This window comes from Tachypleus tridentatus, chromosome 10 (genome assembly GCF_004210375.1).
Source record: "Tachypleus tridentatus isolate NWPU-2018 chromosome 10, ASM421037v1, whole genome shotgun sequence".
In the NCBI taxonomy this organism is placed as follows: Eukaryota; Metazoa; Arthropoda; class Merostomata; order Xiphosura; family Limulidae; genus Tachypleus; species Tachypleus tridentatus.
This window is the reverse complement of record NC_134834.1, coordinates 135,471,934-135,487,867: the sequence shown is the minus strand read 5'-3', so window position 1 is coordinate 135,487,867 and position 15,934 is coordinate 135,471,934. Positions and strand designations below refer to the sequence as shown.

General features: G+C 32.3%; 1 protein-coding gene across 3 annotated transcripts in view; it reads right to left on the bottom strand.

Moving 5' to 3' along the window:
• Positions 1 to 15,934, bottom strand: part of LOC143230390 (protein phosphatase EYA2-like) — a 76,786-nt gene that overhangs the window by 11,695 nt on the left and 49,157 nt on the right. For all 3 annotated transcript variants that reach the window (XM_076463888.1, XM_076463890.1, XM_076463891.1), the window contains 3 exons: positions 7,628 to 7,717; positions 5,566 to 5,624; positions 4,877 to 5,037 (listed from right to left, as the gene is read on the bottom strand). In XM_076463888.1, the coding sequence (XP_076320003.1) occupies positions 4,877 to 5,037; positions 5,566 to 5,624; positions 7,628 to 7,717 (310 nt within the window). The remainder of the gene's footprint in view (positions 1 to 4,876; positions 5,038 to 5,565; positions 5,625 to 7,627; positions 7,718 to 15,934) is intronic.

The following is a 15,934-nucleotide window of genomic DNA, read 5'->3' as shown; positions in this document are numbered from 1 at the left end:
AAGGATAAATTGGAAACTACTATTTATCGAAAACCAATCTCAGTAATTACGTTTCAACATTAAAAATTAAGTCATACTAATTCTAAAAAAACATCACTTTATTATTATTATGCGGATAGAATTTTAAAATTATGTTGTACATGAGAAGATAGATATTAAGAATAAGTTATTATTAATCAAGAAGCAGGAGGATAAGGTTTTAATCTTGAAATTGTTAACAGAGGTATGAAATTGTTAACAGAGGTATGCCAAATTCTTATATAAATTGATTCATTGAAAAAAGGGCTCGGCACGGTCAGGTGGTTACAGCACTCGACTCCTAATCTGAGGGTCATAGGTTCGAATCCCCGTTACATCAAACATACTCGCCCTTTCAGCCATGGAGGCACTATAATTTGACCGTAAACCCCTCTATTCCTTGGTAAAAAAGTAACCCAAGAGTTGGCGGTGGGTGGTGATGACTAGCTGCCTTCCCTCTAGGCTCATGCTAAATTAGGGACGGCTAGCACAGATATCCCTCGTGTAGTTTTGCACAAAATTCCAAAGAAGCCAAACCAAATCAATAAAAAAAAGACTGGTATATGCAAAATAACATGTGCATGGGTGAAAATTTATATATATGACAAACTAAAATTAATTTGAAATACAGATTAAATAAGTATAAAAGAAGTGATGAAAATAACAATTCAAAGATCTTGTCTTTAACTGAATATTCTAATGAAGCTAAACACATGACTCAATGGGAAAAACTATTGCTTTGGCACAACTCATGAGCATCAGCGGTAATGACATCCGTTAATTCACTGAAACAAACAAATGTAATAAAAGTAATCTTAACTTATTAAATAAAGATGGAAGACCAGAATGAAATGCAGTTAGCAGATGGCGTGAATTTCTTTAAATTAAATTTTTAATGTAAATTTTATAATACATTTTGCAGTTGTTTTTAAGGAAAGCATATATAGGTCTTAAACATTACAAAATATTTCCCTCTTGATGACTTAAAACGCTAAAATTCTTTGTTAGATTCGACACAGTAGACAGCAGATATGGCAGATAAACATGCCTGGCGTCAAAACATAATAGAGTATATGAAACTGTTTCCAGTCTAACGGTATTTTATCTTTATACATTAAATAATAAAGTAATAAAATAAAATGTATTTTTGGATAGTTTATGTTTAAAATATTTGTTGTGTATCTTCAAGCTTTAGTTTTACTTTAAACAGTTAAACGACTTAAAACTATGTCTCACATAATTATATAAACTAGCGCTATACGTCAGCAAGTTCAACGGCCTACAACTATGTCTCACACAATTATATAAAATAGAAATATAATAGGATACCTCACGTATAATTATATCCTTGAACTATACCAGATACAGTTAAATAAGCTGTAATAATACTGTTACATAACCGAGAACAATACATACTTCCACAGCCTAGAACTATACCGAACACGTTACACAATGATAAACGTGCGTGTTCTACAAAACTACACAAGTTAGATACAGTTACTACACAAAAATTGCTAGTTATACAACGTAAGCACTGTATGTCAAATCAATATACAATTTAGAAACATACCACAGTTTTACAATGTTAACATTATATGTCACATCCATATACAATCTATAAACATACAATGTTAGCATTATATGTCAGATCTGTATACATTCTGTAAACATAACATACATAGGTAACCAGTTCTAGAACTATTTCATCATAAGAGCTTCTAATTCAAAATAAAGACGATCAACGACACTGTATGTTATAGCCTGTGGAGAAGAGATCTTTCACAAACTACCATTATAGTACATTTACAATATCATAAATACAGTATCAATATCGTACATACTTTTATGACAGATCTTTAATACTTACAGCCTACATCACTAAAACTGCAAAAAACATGAATATACTATACCACGCACAATTCTCCAACACTAGACCTATATCTTTTGGATTTATACAACCTAGAATTGTACTGTGCAGGATTATATAATGCTGGAGCTATATCTACTTAGATGCACAATACTAGAACTGAACCTCACAGTTTCCCAGTACTATAAGTATACCATACAGTAACACGACGCTCGAACTATACTATATACTTTCACATGATAAAACTATACCACAAATTATTACAATGCTACAGCTATACTAAACAGTTTCACAATTCAAAAACTATGCCAAACAGCTTCGCAGTACAAGCACTATATCACATAGTTTCTTAATGTTAGATTATATCAATATTTTCACAATTCTATATCTATAATACATAGCTTCAGTGTTAGATTTCTACCACACAGTTTCCCAATACTAGAATTATACCAAGCAGTTTCACATTTCGTAAAATAGGCCACAATTCAAGAATTATCCCACAGTTTCACGATGCCAGAATAATATTAATACAACACCACATAATTTGACAAGACTGTATATATTACACCTCAAAATTTTGCGATACCAGCAGTATACCAAACACTTTCACAGTGACAGAACTATATTACATAGTATCAAAATATTTAAAAAAATGAACAAAGATTCGCAATACTAAAATTATACCATAATTATAATTACTGAAGTATTCGACACAGTGTTATACTATACACGTCTTTTCCCATTGATAGAACTATATCACACAGTTTCAGAATGCTAATATTAAGACCATAATAGCTTTATAATGCTAGAACTGTACTGTGCAGATTCACTATGGTAACACTATACAAAACAATTTTACAGTGATAATACTATAACACATACATTTACATATCTAGATCTAAACCACATAGTTTCACAATACTATAGCTATACTGCATGGTTTTAAAATGTTATAACTATACCACACAGTTTCACAATGCTAAAACTATGTCACACAGTTTAACACTGTTACAGCTATCTCACACAATTTAACACTGCTAGAGCTATCTCTCACAGTTTCACAATATAAACATTCTGCCACAACATTTCACAATTCAGTACTATGCCACAGAATATAACACAGTTTCACAATATTAACATTATACCAAACAGCTTCACAATACTAGAACTGTACCACAGAGTTCATCAATACTAGAATTATGTCAAATGTTTCACAATGCTATATCTATACCACACAATTTTACGATGCTAGAGCACATAGTTTAACAGTAACAAAAATATACTTCACAGTTTCAACAATGATAGAACTACAAAAAATATGTTCTCAGTGCTTTTTCACACAACTTCACAATGAAACAGCTATCCCAGTTAGTTTTACGATATTAGAACTATGCCAAATAGGATTATACTATACTAGATCTATGTTATACAATTATACAGACTAGAGTTATATGACAGACAGATATGTAACGTTAGACTTATGTTTAATAAATGTACAATACTTTGAACTTAACACACACACAATTATATGTTGTTACTTTCAACCAGAACAGTACCACATGGGACACAATGATCCTACGGTTTAAACATATCTTACAGAAACGGGTTAGCTGTACCTGGTGTGTACACAGCTGCTTTAAGTTTAACAACGAGAATGACTGTACAGTTATTTGTCTTCACATCTGAAAGCACTGAGTGTGTTGAATGACGTATCACTTCCCGAATCCTTAACCAAGTAATCTCCATCCAGCTAACACAGCTACACCTATATTTTACACATTATACCACTAAAGACCATACAATACCTTATACAGTTATACAATGCTAAAATACTAATTCTATAACCTGTATCAAAAAGTTATGCAATGCTTGACCTATGACACACATAGTTATACAACGCCAAAATTATACCTCCCAATCAAGACCCATAAGTTACAAAATTATACAACGGTAGAAATGTCACACATCTTCCTCGATGCATTGACTGCTATATACCACATAAATTTCTCCTATATCTTATGAAGTCCCAGAACGCTACAGATATAATAAACACATTGTACAATATTACACCTTATCATTTTTTTACAACCTAAAACTATAACAACCACTCTTATACCATGCTCGATTTATATCTCATCAAACTTATACAAATGTATATACGACGCCAGTTTTACTGTATAATGATAAACCTGTAACGTTCACAGTCAATCTAGAACTACTCTTCACCCAGACAACTACAACTAAAAGGATACAACGCCACTACCATACATTGTTAACTTATAAAATACTATAAATTTACCACGCACACGGTTTTACGACTTAGAACAATACCACGCGCAGCAATACAACGTTAGAGCTGTGCCTTTCTCAGTCTTACAATATCAGGGATAGTTAGAAAAATAAAACTCCACAGTAATGTAACGATACCACAAATCGTTATAAAATACTAATATTATACCCCACACAGTAATACAATGTTAGAACAATACCAAACGCAGTCATACAGCTTTAGAATCATACATATTAAAGAATACTACAATCTTCAACTCTTCCATGCTACGTTACACATTGTCAAAAATTAAGCGTATATAACTCACAGTTCTATGTCCTTTGCCATAAAATAGAAATATACACTCACATAAACGCATACATTTATAAAACTTTAGAACTATATTATTCACAGTGACATAATGTTAGTAGTGTATAATTATGTATTAACATATTACCATTCTTAATTACAATTATGATGGCATAATGCTAGAGTGATGACATATATACTTAAACAACGCTGATAATATGTTAGTACAAAGTTATATAATGCTAGAACTATATCTGTTTACACTCATATAATACTAAAATTATAACATACTTAAACAACTTTAGCTATATACGACTATTCAATGCTGGGAACTTTTATATTAGGTAATCTTTCAACGTGTTTTAGACTTATTTTGAAGGATCGCTGTCTTTTGAAGAAATATCTTGTCTTACCTCCAATTGAGTTACGGTACTGGTTGTAAGTTTCTTTGATTTTCCGATAGCGAAATGCTAATTTTCTCATCCAATCCACGCCTCCTCTCACACCTGTTGCAAGACAAAGGCTGGTATTTGTGGCAGCTGAGTGGAACCCATCTGCTTGGAAGTTGTAGTTGCTGTAGAGAAAAGAACACTCTCCAGAGTAAGAGAAACACAGACACATTTCTGTCGTACGAAACTGCAGTTTTGTTCCTTGTAAGCCGAACATTATATACATATCTCTCTTTACAAACTGTGTTTTAAGTTTCTTATGAAACACTTCACCCCTTATATTTCACCTTAAATTGTTTGGTAGTTATCTTCACTTGACTTCTCATAACACGTAATTTCCACTGTGCTTAGTGTTTTATTTAATCATAAAGCAGACATAAAACAAAATCAAAATATATTTACTTTGTGACTAGAAGATTGATTTTAGTGAAACTGGTTTTATTAAGTAAAACAAAACGATAATATATCCATTGAAACTTGAGTGATCGTAGAAGAGAACATAATATCAATCAACATAAAAATACAAACCAACAATTACTGTATTAAAAACGATATTACTTTATAAAAAAAATATCTTATCGAAGAGTAAGAATAGCAGTTTATTAAAGTATCGTCATTGTTGAATTCACAGAATTGAACAAGTAATTGAGTACCTCAAGTCCAAGCCATTGTCATCCGTCGAAACATCATCAATGTGCACTTGGTCACACTCCTATAAAAGTGTTAAACACCAAACCATATTCAACATGAAAAATAAAGTTTCCATTACAATTATTTGTACAAACTGCTTCTAAAGTGTTTTCTTTTCAACCCTTTCTTTTATTATGGCTTTAAAATCATTAATCTGTCCTTTGTTGTTTGCTAGCCATTACTAATACTTAAAATTAGAAACCCCATTTGACTACTGTACCAGCATACAAAACGAAATTGGTTTTTTGTGCCTCAGTTTTCATTAAGATGGAAATGGTTAAGGATGTATCTCACTTGAGCAGTGACATTATTGTTTGAGTCAGATTATATTAGTTCGGGGCTTGATAACATAAACAACAGAACTGATTAAGGTACTGAAGACAACCGCCTCAAGAATCTACATAGTAATGTAAAAACCTCAACAAATATCAAGCAGAGAAAAATATGGTGGAAGAAATACTCGGAGATAGAGATAGAAGGCAATTATATATGTAAACTCCTGACGATGACCGAAGAAGGTTGAAACGTTGTTCGCTCCTCTACATAGTGCTTTCTCTACCCATACCAGCCGTTTTTACATATATAATCTTCTCTACAAGTGGATTTTCTTGTTATCACAGAGATAGAAGGCAGTCAGTAAGAGTTATGAAGATCAGTTGGCATTCAGCAGTATGGCACTTGACAGATGCCATCAATTATGTACCAGAAAGAGCCATTTCAACAAGAATGATGCACAGGGAGCCGCAACAAGTGAATTTTGATAATCGTTCTTCAGTCTGCAGATGTCTTGTGGTTGCAAGGAAGGATTCACCCTCCCCACCACTACCATCAAAAGGTCTACTCCAAGTGAGGGGGGTAGGTTAATAACAGTTAATAACTTTAAAGCTGCCATGCACCACATGTACGCGTTTTACCATGTACAGTTTAGGTTTCTTTGATTGTTTGTTTGTTTTTTGAAGCTAAGCACAAAGCTACACAATGAACTATCTGTGCTCTGCCCACCACGAGTATTGAAAACTGGTTTCTATGTTTGTAAATCCACAGACATAACTCTTGCTATTGGGGGCATACAGTTTAGGAATTTCTTTGTGGTAAGTCAATTAATGCCACATTTTCTGGAACCTATACCCTTAATCTACATAGAATAACCACGTTCAGATCTCGCCTACACTTTAACCTATCATTTCAACCCCAGGTAACGTTTGCTTCCTCCATTTTGTCTCATCTTACAGTAGTACAGAGAAAATAAGAATTGGACTGCTGATAAGTGAAAATGTGCGATGTGGTCAAACAATTCTCGATACACGTTATACTGTGGCAAAACTTTAAAGTTTGCCATCGAATTGCTGGAGCTGAGATAACGACGTGTATTACATTTTAATGACACGAACCGGGTTTCTCGTTCTCTCTGAATGGTCGCATTACATTTTACCTTTATATATAAGAATTTTCAGAGATCAAGTGCGCACTCTTCTGTTCAATTTTTGGAATGCCACAATCCACTATGCCAGAATTTTTCATGATTGGTTTAAAAAATATAAAGAGTAGTTTCATTGCTTCACTGCCACCATCATCCCAATTATTGAAGGATGTTAGCAGAACACCTATTCCTTTGTATTAGTTCCTTAAAGATATTTACAGATTACCTGTTCCTTTACCTAAATTCATTAAATATTTAGGAACAAACTACTTGACGAATGAGTGAATCAAATACGGTATACACCAGAAATAAGCGATGCCTATTTTGCGGATTCAAACTGTGAATTTGGTTCAATAACCTGTTGATTTGTTTTTGTTCTTCTTGTTTCTGTTTTTGGTTAGCATAAAACTACACAATGAGCTATATGCACTCCGTCCATCATGGGGAATCGAACCCTGGATTTTAGCACTTATCACTAACCCACCGTGAGACTCCAACATACTACTACTAAAACGGGGTTTATGATTTTTTAGTCTGCCAGTGTATAATATGATATATTTCATATAAAAAGTAATAGCATATTTTTTTTATATAATTTCACTCACCTCTAAGTCATTAAAGAAGAAATTAGTATCAGCTAAATTGAAGATCATTTCTTCCATTCTTAAGCCTAAAGCAACAGCTGTGGGAGCATCCTGTCAGAACGAATTAAATTTAATGTACAAACTTGAAATTCTTGAAAACACAAAAAAATTCCAGTTTATTTAAGCGCAGTTAGATCGTTATATTTGTAAAACTGAGATACTTGTCTTAAATATTTATTGACTCTGCCGTTTAAGTACTTTTTGAGTCGTTTCATTTCGGGGTTTGAAACCCTTTTTAGATTATCTGTATAGTTTAATTCTGCTGTTTCTTCTTCTTTTGGTAATACTTAATGGAATTATCTTTTATGAAGTTTTTCTACTCCAGGAAATATTATTTTTTGTTATTTTGTAGAGTTGGAGCCAGTTTTAATTATGTATATAATTATATTAAATTTCAGAAACATTATACGATACGTATTTGTATTATAATGAATTAGTTTAATTTATATCAATACTTTTTAATGTACATGTACTTAATTGCTAACAGAAAATAAAATTAATGAAAACAAAATTAAATAAAACATTTGCTTCTTTTTCAAGCACCAGATGGCAACACATTGGTGGTATCAATTACAAATAACGGTTGAATGGAAATAAATTTTTTGCCATTATCTTCAATATATATATATATATATATATATATGACTCTAAAGCTATGAGTTACGTTGCACTGACCTTATCACTAGTTCAAAAGATGAATTATATAGTTTGATAAAATTTCACTAAAAAAAAAATTAATTAGTACCAGCATCTTCGAGTGAATAATATCAGTTTCGTTTGAGGTTAAATTTATTAAGGAGTAAAAAAAAATGGAATGTAACAGTAGTGGTACACATATCGACTTGAATTTTAATTTTTCGGTTATCAATTTATAACTGTGTCCTTTTTTCTTCATCAACAAGCATATTCTGTTGCGATATTTAGGTCATTCTCTATAGACACTAAGTTATACAGTTTTACAGCGCATACTTGATTACAAATATACTCTTCGGCTTTCAAAAATCGCAGGTTATGAAAAACTCTATATTATAATGTACTGTATTTGTACAACTACTCTCAATTTGACATTAATAATGGTTTTAGTGTAACCATCTGGAAATATGACACAGCAACATTAGTTCGGTAAAGGAAGACAGTAACTAACAAGATCTGTTATACTAGCTGATGAAGTTGTCAAAGGAAAAAAATGTTTTTCATAATTAATTGTAAAAATCATGATGTTGTACCAATGTAACTAACTAAAAAGAGAAAAATGGTAATGATGTTTAACGTTAAAGAGACAGGTCGTTAAATGTGCCGGATGATACTGCTTTCACAGAAAACATGATATTACAAAGTACTAACATTGTATTAGTAACCATCTGGGAGTACGAGACAGACTTCTCAGTACTTTGTTCTGTGTTTCTGCAGATCTGTAGCAGCGCACATACTGAAGTGGCTTCAGCAGTATCTCCTGGATGTAGCTCACACAACGTAAAGCGCCGTCAGCAGCTATAATGGCCCGTAGTTTTAGCGAAGGCCACTCGAGTAACTTGAGCTCCACCCCGGGTGTAACATGACACCCCCGTTCCTGGAATTCTACGCTCTAATAGTTCGGGCTTACTGCCATCAGAAGTGTCTCTGTCATTATAGACTTGACAAGAGATTGTGACGTATTAGCTATCATTAGAGAGATGATGATTTGGTGGGTACCAGGCCACAAAACAAAGTTTCATATACCGAATAAACAATGAAATATAAATGAGAAAACAATCGCAACAAAAATCTTTATTATTCTTACAGGGTAAATATGCAGCAATCCATGCGAACCTGTCTTTCACACATATAACATGTATAGCAAAACAGTTGGTAAATGCAAATATATATAATCAAATATATATGATTAATACCTTTCATAAAATTTAAATAAACACTGGAGAAGGTAGTAAAGAAAACCAATGAGAATAGGACTGTACAAATATACTACAGAAACAAAAGTTCCACATTCCAACATAGTCCAGGGGCGTAAATTTTTTACATCCGATGGGGGAGAGGAATTTTTGCAACCACTTATGTGGACTGTTCAATTTGTAAATTGGTGATCTCTGATTGCGTGAACCTGAAAGCTGTAAACATGCAGTCACAGAGTAATCTTGTCGCTACGATACTTGCATGTATACTTAGGCCTACTGACTGATACTTACGAACTATCTCTTAAATCGAAAAGCTTAGAAGCACACCTATATTAAAGATGTACATTTTGGCTACTGAAAAAGCCTACATCTAGGCCTAATTATGTAATTCGATTGGTAAAAACACGAGAATCACAAGAACAAACACACAATTTGTAGGTTTGTGATGCAATAAAACAATTAAACAGATCAAACTGTAGGGGGGGATGATTGTATGCACTATGCCACCCACCTAAAATGAAGGGGGAATGTATCCTAACCATCCCCCCAGGATCTACGCCCCTGCAACATACCATATTCCAAAATGTGATTAATATCCATAACAACCTATGATAATTAGGATTGAAATGAAAGGGTAAATTTCTATATATTCTATCAAACAAATAAGAAAGAATACCTAAAATGTTTATTCAACAGATTATTTATAATATAATCAATAACAGTGCTACTTTCTTGTTCTATGTATTCCTACCTGATCAGTTCGTATGTTGTGTGTGTATTCCTGGTTCGAGTTGTTATTTCCATATATCTCCTGTTTTGTTTTAACAACTTTAACCGCGAATGTGATATTAGTTATTTGTTGCTTTGTTGCATATATTTTCTGATCTTTTTACAACATAATTGTGCTTTCGATTTTGAACTTCATTATTTGATGCATTATTGCATTTTTTTAACAACTTTAATTGTGAGACGAATTCTAGACTTGGTTATTTGTTACGTTTCGTGTATATTTTCAATTGTAATTTGGGTTCTAAACTTAGTTCTTTGTTGACTTGTTATATATATTTTCTACCGTTTCTATTGTAATTATGGTTTAGATTCTGAACTTGGTTCTTTGTTGGCTTACTGTATATATTTTCTATTTTTTTAACACCTTTAATTATGATGTTGACTGTGGATTAGTTATTGATTAAATTGTTGTAACTATTTTCTACTTTTTTAACAATGTTATTTATTAAGTTGTTGTTTATGTTATCTGCTCTTTTAACAACGTTATTGTTAAGTTGTTACATTTTTTCCGCATTTTTTGATAACTTTTATTGTGATATGGATTTTAGACTTAGCTATTTTTGGAAGCTTTATATACGTTCCTGTCTAGATTAACTGTTGAGTTAACTGATAACATCCTGGAATATTTAACTGTTGCAGCTAGCTATATCAGATAGCATTGTCCTTTGAAAGTTATATATGTTCCTGTATCATTAATTATTAAGTTCTTGTCAACATTTCTTTACTTAGAGTTTAGTTGAATATTGAGTTGTTGCGGATAATCCTAGCTGTTAGTATTAAAAACTCCTGATTGGAAGTACAGGAGTTATTGTATTTACATTACAGGCATAGTTAATTATTGAGTTTTATGTACAATACTAACGTAGTTAATTTTTGAACTGTTGTATAAATTCCCTTCATGGTTATCTGTTAAGTTGTTGTGTGTACCTTCATGCTAATCAGTAAGATGTTATTAATATTTCTAGTAAATAACAGTTAACAATACATAAACTTTGTATTCCGAAGAATTGCTAATATTGAAGTCTATGTTCAAGGGAGGTCCAATTCCCTCTACAATTTGATCAACGTGTGTTACCGGGTTGTAAAAGTTTCGGAGAATCCCACTCTGAACGCAAATTAACCATAAAGAAATAAACTGGGCCTGGCCTATATCGTAGTGAAAAACATCAAAAATACTACTGTTGTGAATCTGCTTTATAGTCACTATAAAAAAAAAATTATACACTGGATAGGTGAAGCGAAGAAAAAGTGTCGTTGGCTACTATCCATTTCTTCACATTACATAGCCACACAAGAACAGAGTCCGAAAATTATTTAATCTCGAAATCTATGTTCGAGGAAGGTCCAGTTTAATATACACTGATCAACGTAACTATAAAACACTTTCACACCAACACTATGTTTGATACTTTTCACCATTGTAAACACACAACTCATTTCTCTTTGGTTAACTTTGTGTTCAGGGTTACTGATGAGAAGTGTAATTCTCCGAAATCATTATAACCCAATGACAAACATTGATCAAAGTGTAGATTGAACTGGAACTCCCTTCGAGATTAGACAATTTCCGGAATACAAGGTTTATTAATTGTGCATGCTACTTTACGGCTATATAATGTGAATAAATTAATAGTAGTCAATAACATTTTGTCTTCAGTCCACCTATCCAGTGTATAGTTTTATGTTTTGTTTTGTTTTCAAAAAGGGCATGAAGCACGTTCACAATAACAATATTTCTGGTAATTAACAGGGTTAGCTCCTAAGATGTTACATATCCACTGACATGGTTAACTGTTAACCTATGTATGTTTGTTGTTTGGTTGATTTTTTAGTTGTTATATGTGATTCTCATATGAATCATTCTTGTGTCGCCGTGTGTTTTTCCTGCTCGGTATGGTTATGTTGAGAATATCTTGAACTCTAACAATCGATCTTAACTTTCTGCCAGCTTATTTCTTGTAATCGATTTGGTTCTCACGTGGCGTGGGCAACTCCTACGGTGTTCTAGTCGTGAAGGAACACGATAGGGCACGTTTTATTCACGTTACAAGTAACTGAAGCTTTCCTATGTAAGTTGAGCCGAAGCTGAAGTGATGTTTTGTTCTACGTGTCCTCAGGTGTTCGAGTGACTAATTCTTGTTCCAACGCAATCACAAAGAATTCGTATAGCTCTTTATTTATTTTTCAATATAACCAGAAAAAGATGCAGTTTTTAAATACTAGCTTTCATCTGCTTCTGTTGACACTTTTTCTATTGTAATTGTCTTATTATATTTCTGTCTTTGATTTCTAATTACGTTTTATCAAACAATTAATATGTTTTCGTATATTAATAAAAGTTTATACTCTTCCCAGATAAAGTGTTTGTAAGGTATATAAGATTCACTGAATCTAGACGGAGAGAGAGGTATACAAAAAGATGTTTTAAACAGGGTAGTTTTCATAATTTATAAAACTTCATTATCAAGTAGCCCAATGAGAACTTCAATATAAAAAAGCAATATAATGAGCGACAGTATCTTTACTTTAAATTTTGCTTCTTATTTTGTTATAATTAGCGTCATAAAGCTACAGGTTACACAGACCTAAGAATTTAAACTTCATAAAAATTGTTTTGGTTTTAATAACGGATTTTCCATAACTCAGCTACACAGATTTCGAAATTACTATTCACTTTTTTCTATCACATAAAAATTGTTTACAAATCGGGAAGAAGAAAAAACCCTTACTTAGATCAAATTATTATTTCGCTCACCACAATGTTTATTGTGTTTATTAACAAAAATACAAAAAACTTAATAAAATGGGAAAATGTTTATGTCAATCAAATATGCATCCTCAGTCATCCTGATTTGTGTCTATGTGTGTGTGAAATACACGTTTTTTAGTCTCAAAACCACGTGCTTTAATCTTTCTTTAATGTATTACGTCTAGATCATCTCATTTCAATGACAATCAGTGATCAATCATAATGCTGATGTTCCAACTTCTCTGATACCTTCTCTCCATTTCCCTAATGTATTGATGAAACTTTTCCTCTTATTCTTTATTGATAGCGCCAATATTTGCAGAAAAATAGTCAGTATGTGAACGTAAGGAATGAACTTTGAAGCTCATATTACAACCCAACTCTTTGAACTTATCGAGCATGTTATTGACAATATTTTCTGTATTTGGGTCCTTGTTGTTTTCTATATTTTTTCATTAATATCTTTAAAGGCATTCCTCGTTTCTTTATCAACATTCCTTCTTGACCTTTTGAACTATTCATCCAAAGTTAATTTCTTAATCTGAGGCCCAACAAAAAACCCTTTCTTAAAGTTTAGCTTCTGAAAGAGCTGTTAATTGCCTGCATAGATACTTGAAACAGTCGCCATATTTGTCTAATGTCTTTACAAGCTACTTCATCAAGTCTAATTTTATGTGAAAAGGAAGTAATAGGACTTTCTTTGTGTCAACCGAACTTTCAAATTTAATGTTTGTTGATCCTGGTACCAGACTGACTCTGCGTGGCCATTGCTTCTTTATCCAGGGCTGATTTCCTCTAATGTTGTCCAATTTTACACACACAAAAACATGGGAACTTGGTATAACAGACAATATACTTTTAATTCTCCACAAAGTACCCAACCATGTTCTTTGTATTATACCATATTAAGAAAAAGTTTGCGATTTTCGTACGTTTCCTTCATGTGAACCAAATACGCAATAGGAACAGATGAATGTATGTTACCATTCTAAACAAGAACACTTTATAAAATTGCTGTAGCTTCGAATAAGTAATATTGAAAATAAAAAATAATGTCAAAGTACACGCATAAACAAATACTATATAGAAAGACATATCATAAAGCCTGATAACCGTTTATACACTAACAGTCTGTTTCTGGAATCTAGAACAGTCGATAAGACTCTTACGTTGCGACTGGTCTAAAGAAATCTATAGCCAGTGGCTGTCAACTTTGTTAAACATAACAAAAAGTGACCCGATTTCACTGAAAATGATTTACTTATGTAAAAATATATACGACTTTTTTTGTGAAAAATCTGCACGTGATGGAGAGATATGGATATTAATTTTAAATTTAGCATATAGGAATCACTGAAAAATATATAAAAATTTCTAGACAATAAAATCATCGTAGGCCTTGTTATCAAAGTGTGCTAAAGTATTCATATATTCAGTTGTTGCAAATCCCTTTACTTCTGACAATGTACAGCTGTAATAATGTGTTTAAACGTTTATACCGTTTTAAACATATTACATTCGCAGATCATGGAAACTGACTGTTCAATTTAAATAATACGTTTATATTTTTAGCTGTTGTATGTCAGTGCCCTTTATGCAGCTGCAGATTAACAATGTGTTCAGCTTAATTCTGTGTTCATGTGTTTTGAGGTTGCAGGTGACTTTACCAGTTTCTGGGTTTTCAGGGGGAAGCAACTGCAGGCAATCAAAGTTAATCGTTCAGTGATATCAAAGTGAAGTACTGTCGGTTGCAATAGTAAGTTCAGATGTTTAGTTTTAAGCCGTTCACCAGTTTCAAGAGCGTAGACATGATGGTTTTTAAAGTGAAGTAATCGGTTATAATAGCACGTTCAGACGTTTAGTTTTAGACCGCTCACCAATTTCATGGGTAACGAGTGTACTTGCTGGCTTTCAAAATGAAGTACTTAGTTATAATAGTACGTTCAAACGTTTAGTTGTACGCCGCTCACCTATTTTAGAGACTTACATCCACTAGCTGTTAAAGTTAAATACTCGGGTATAATAGTACGATCAGATGTTTAATTCTGCATAATTTCACCAACTTCGGCGTAAAATAACAAAAAATAATAATATTGTGCAGGAAGAAAAGAATCAGGATAAAAGAAACATTTGATTTATATTAATCATACTTTAACTCATAAGAAAGGAAAAATTGATAAAAGGGAACACCTTTTTAAACAAAAAAATTGAAAAAATGAAACACTTTTTAATTCAACCCATTATACTTATATTTAAAGTTTAAATTTAAAATCAAAACATAACATATCTACACTAGAGGGCACTCAGAAGTGAAACATAATTTCGGCGAAGGAGGTGATAAAAATAACTAAAAACGTTTTTTTATTTTCTAAATGTTCAGGATTTTACATATGCAGTTTATTAAAACAAAATTTTGAGCTATACTATAATGTTCGTATTGTAGAAAGAAGCGAGCCAAGCATACCCTTAACTGGATACAGAATAGACATAAACTGAGTCTGTCTCTTTGGTCAGTGATTCCAGCAGAAATGGGTTAATACCTCTTTAAATAATCATTTTATGTCATACCTTTGCAAGTAACTTGAGCACTTTTTTTTTTTTTTTGCAAGATGAAAAAATTGTTATGACATTACGGCCGAAAATTTCGCTAACGAAAACAATTAATTCTAATCTTCGTAAGTTGAAATCTAATCACTTAAGTTTAACTATCTACACTGATTGCCAAGTTGAGTATAAATTTTGCTCTGAGCACGTAGCTTGCTCTGCTCGGAAGTTAATATTTATTTAAATGCGATCATTAGAATGTGTTTCCGAATCAAATACCAAGTTGATGTTATA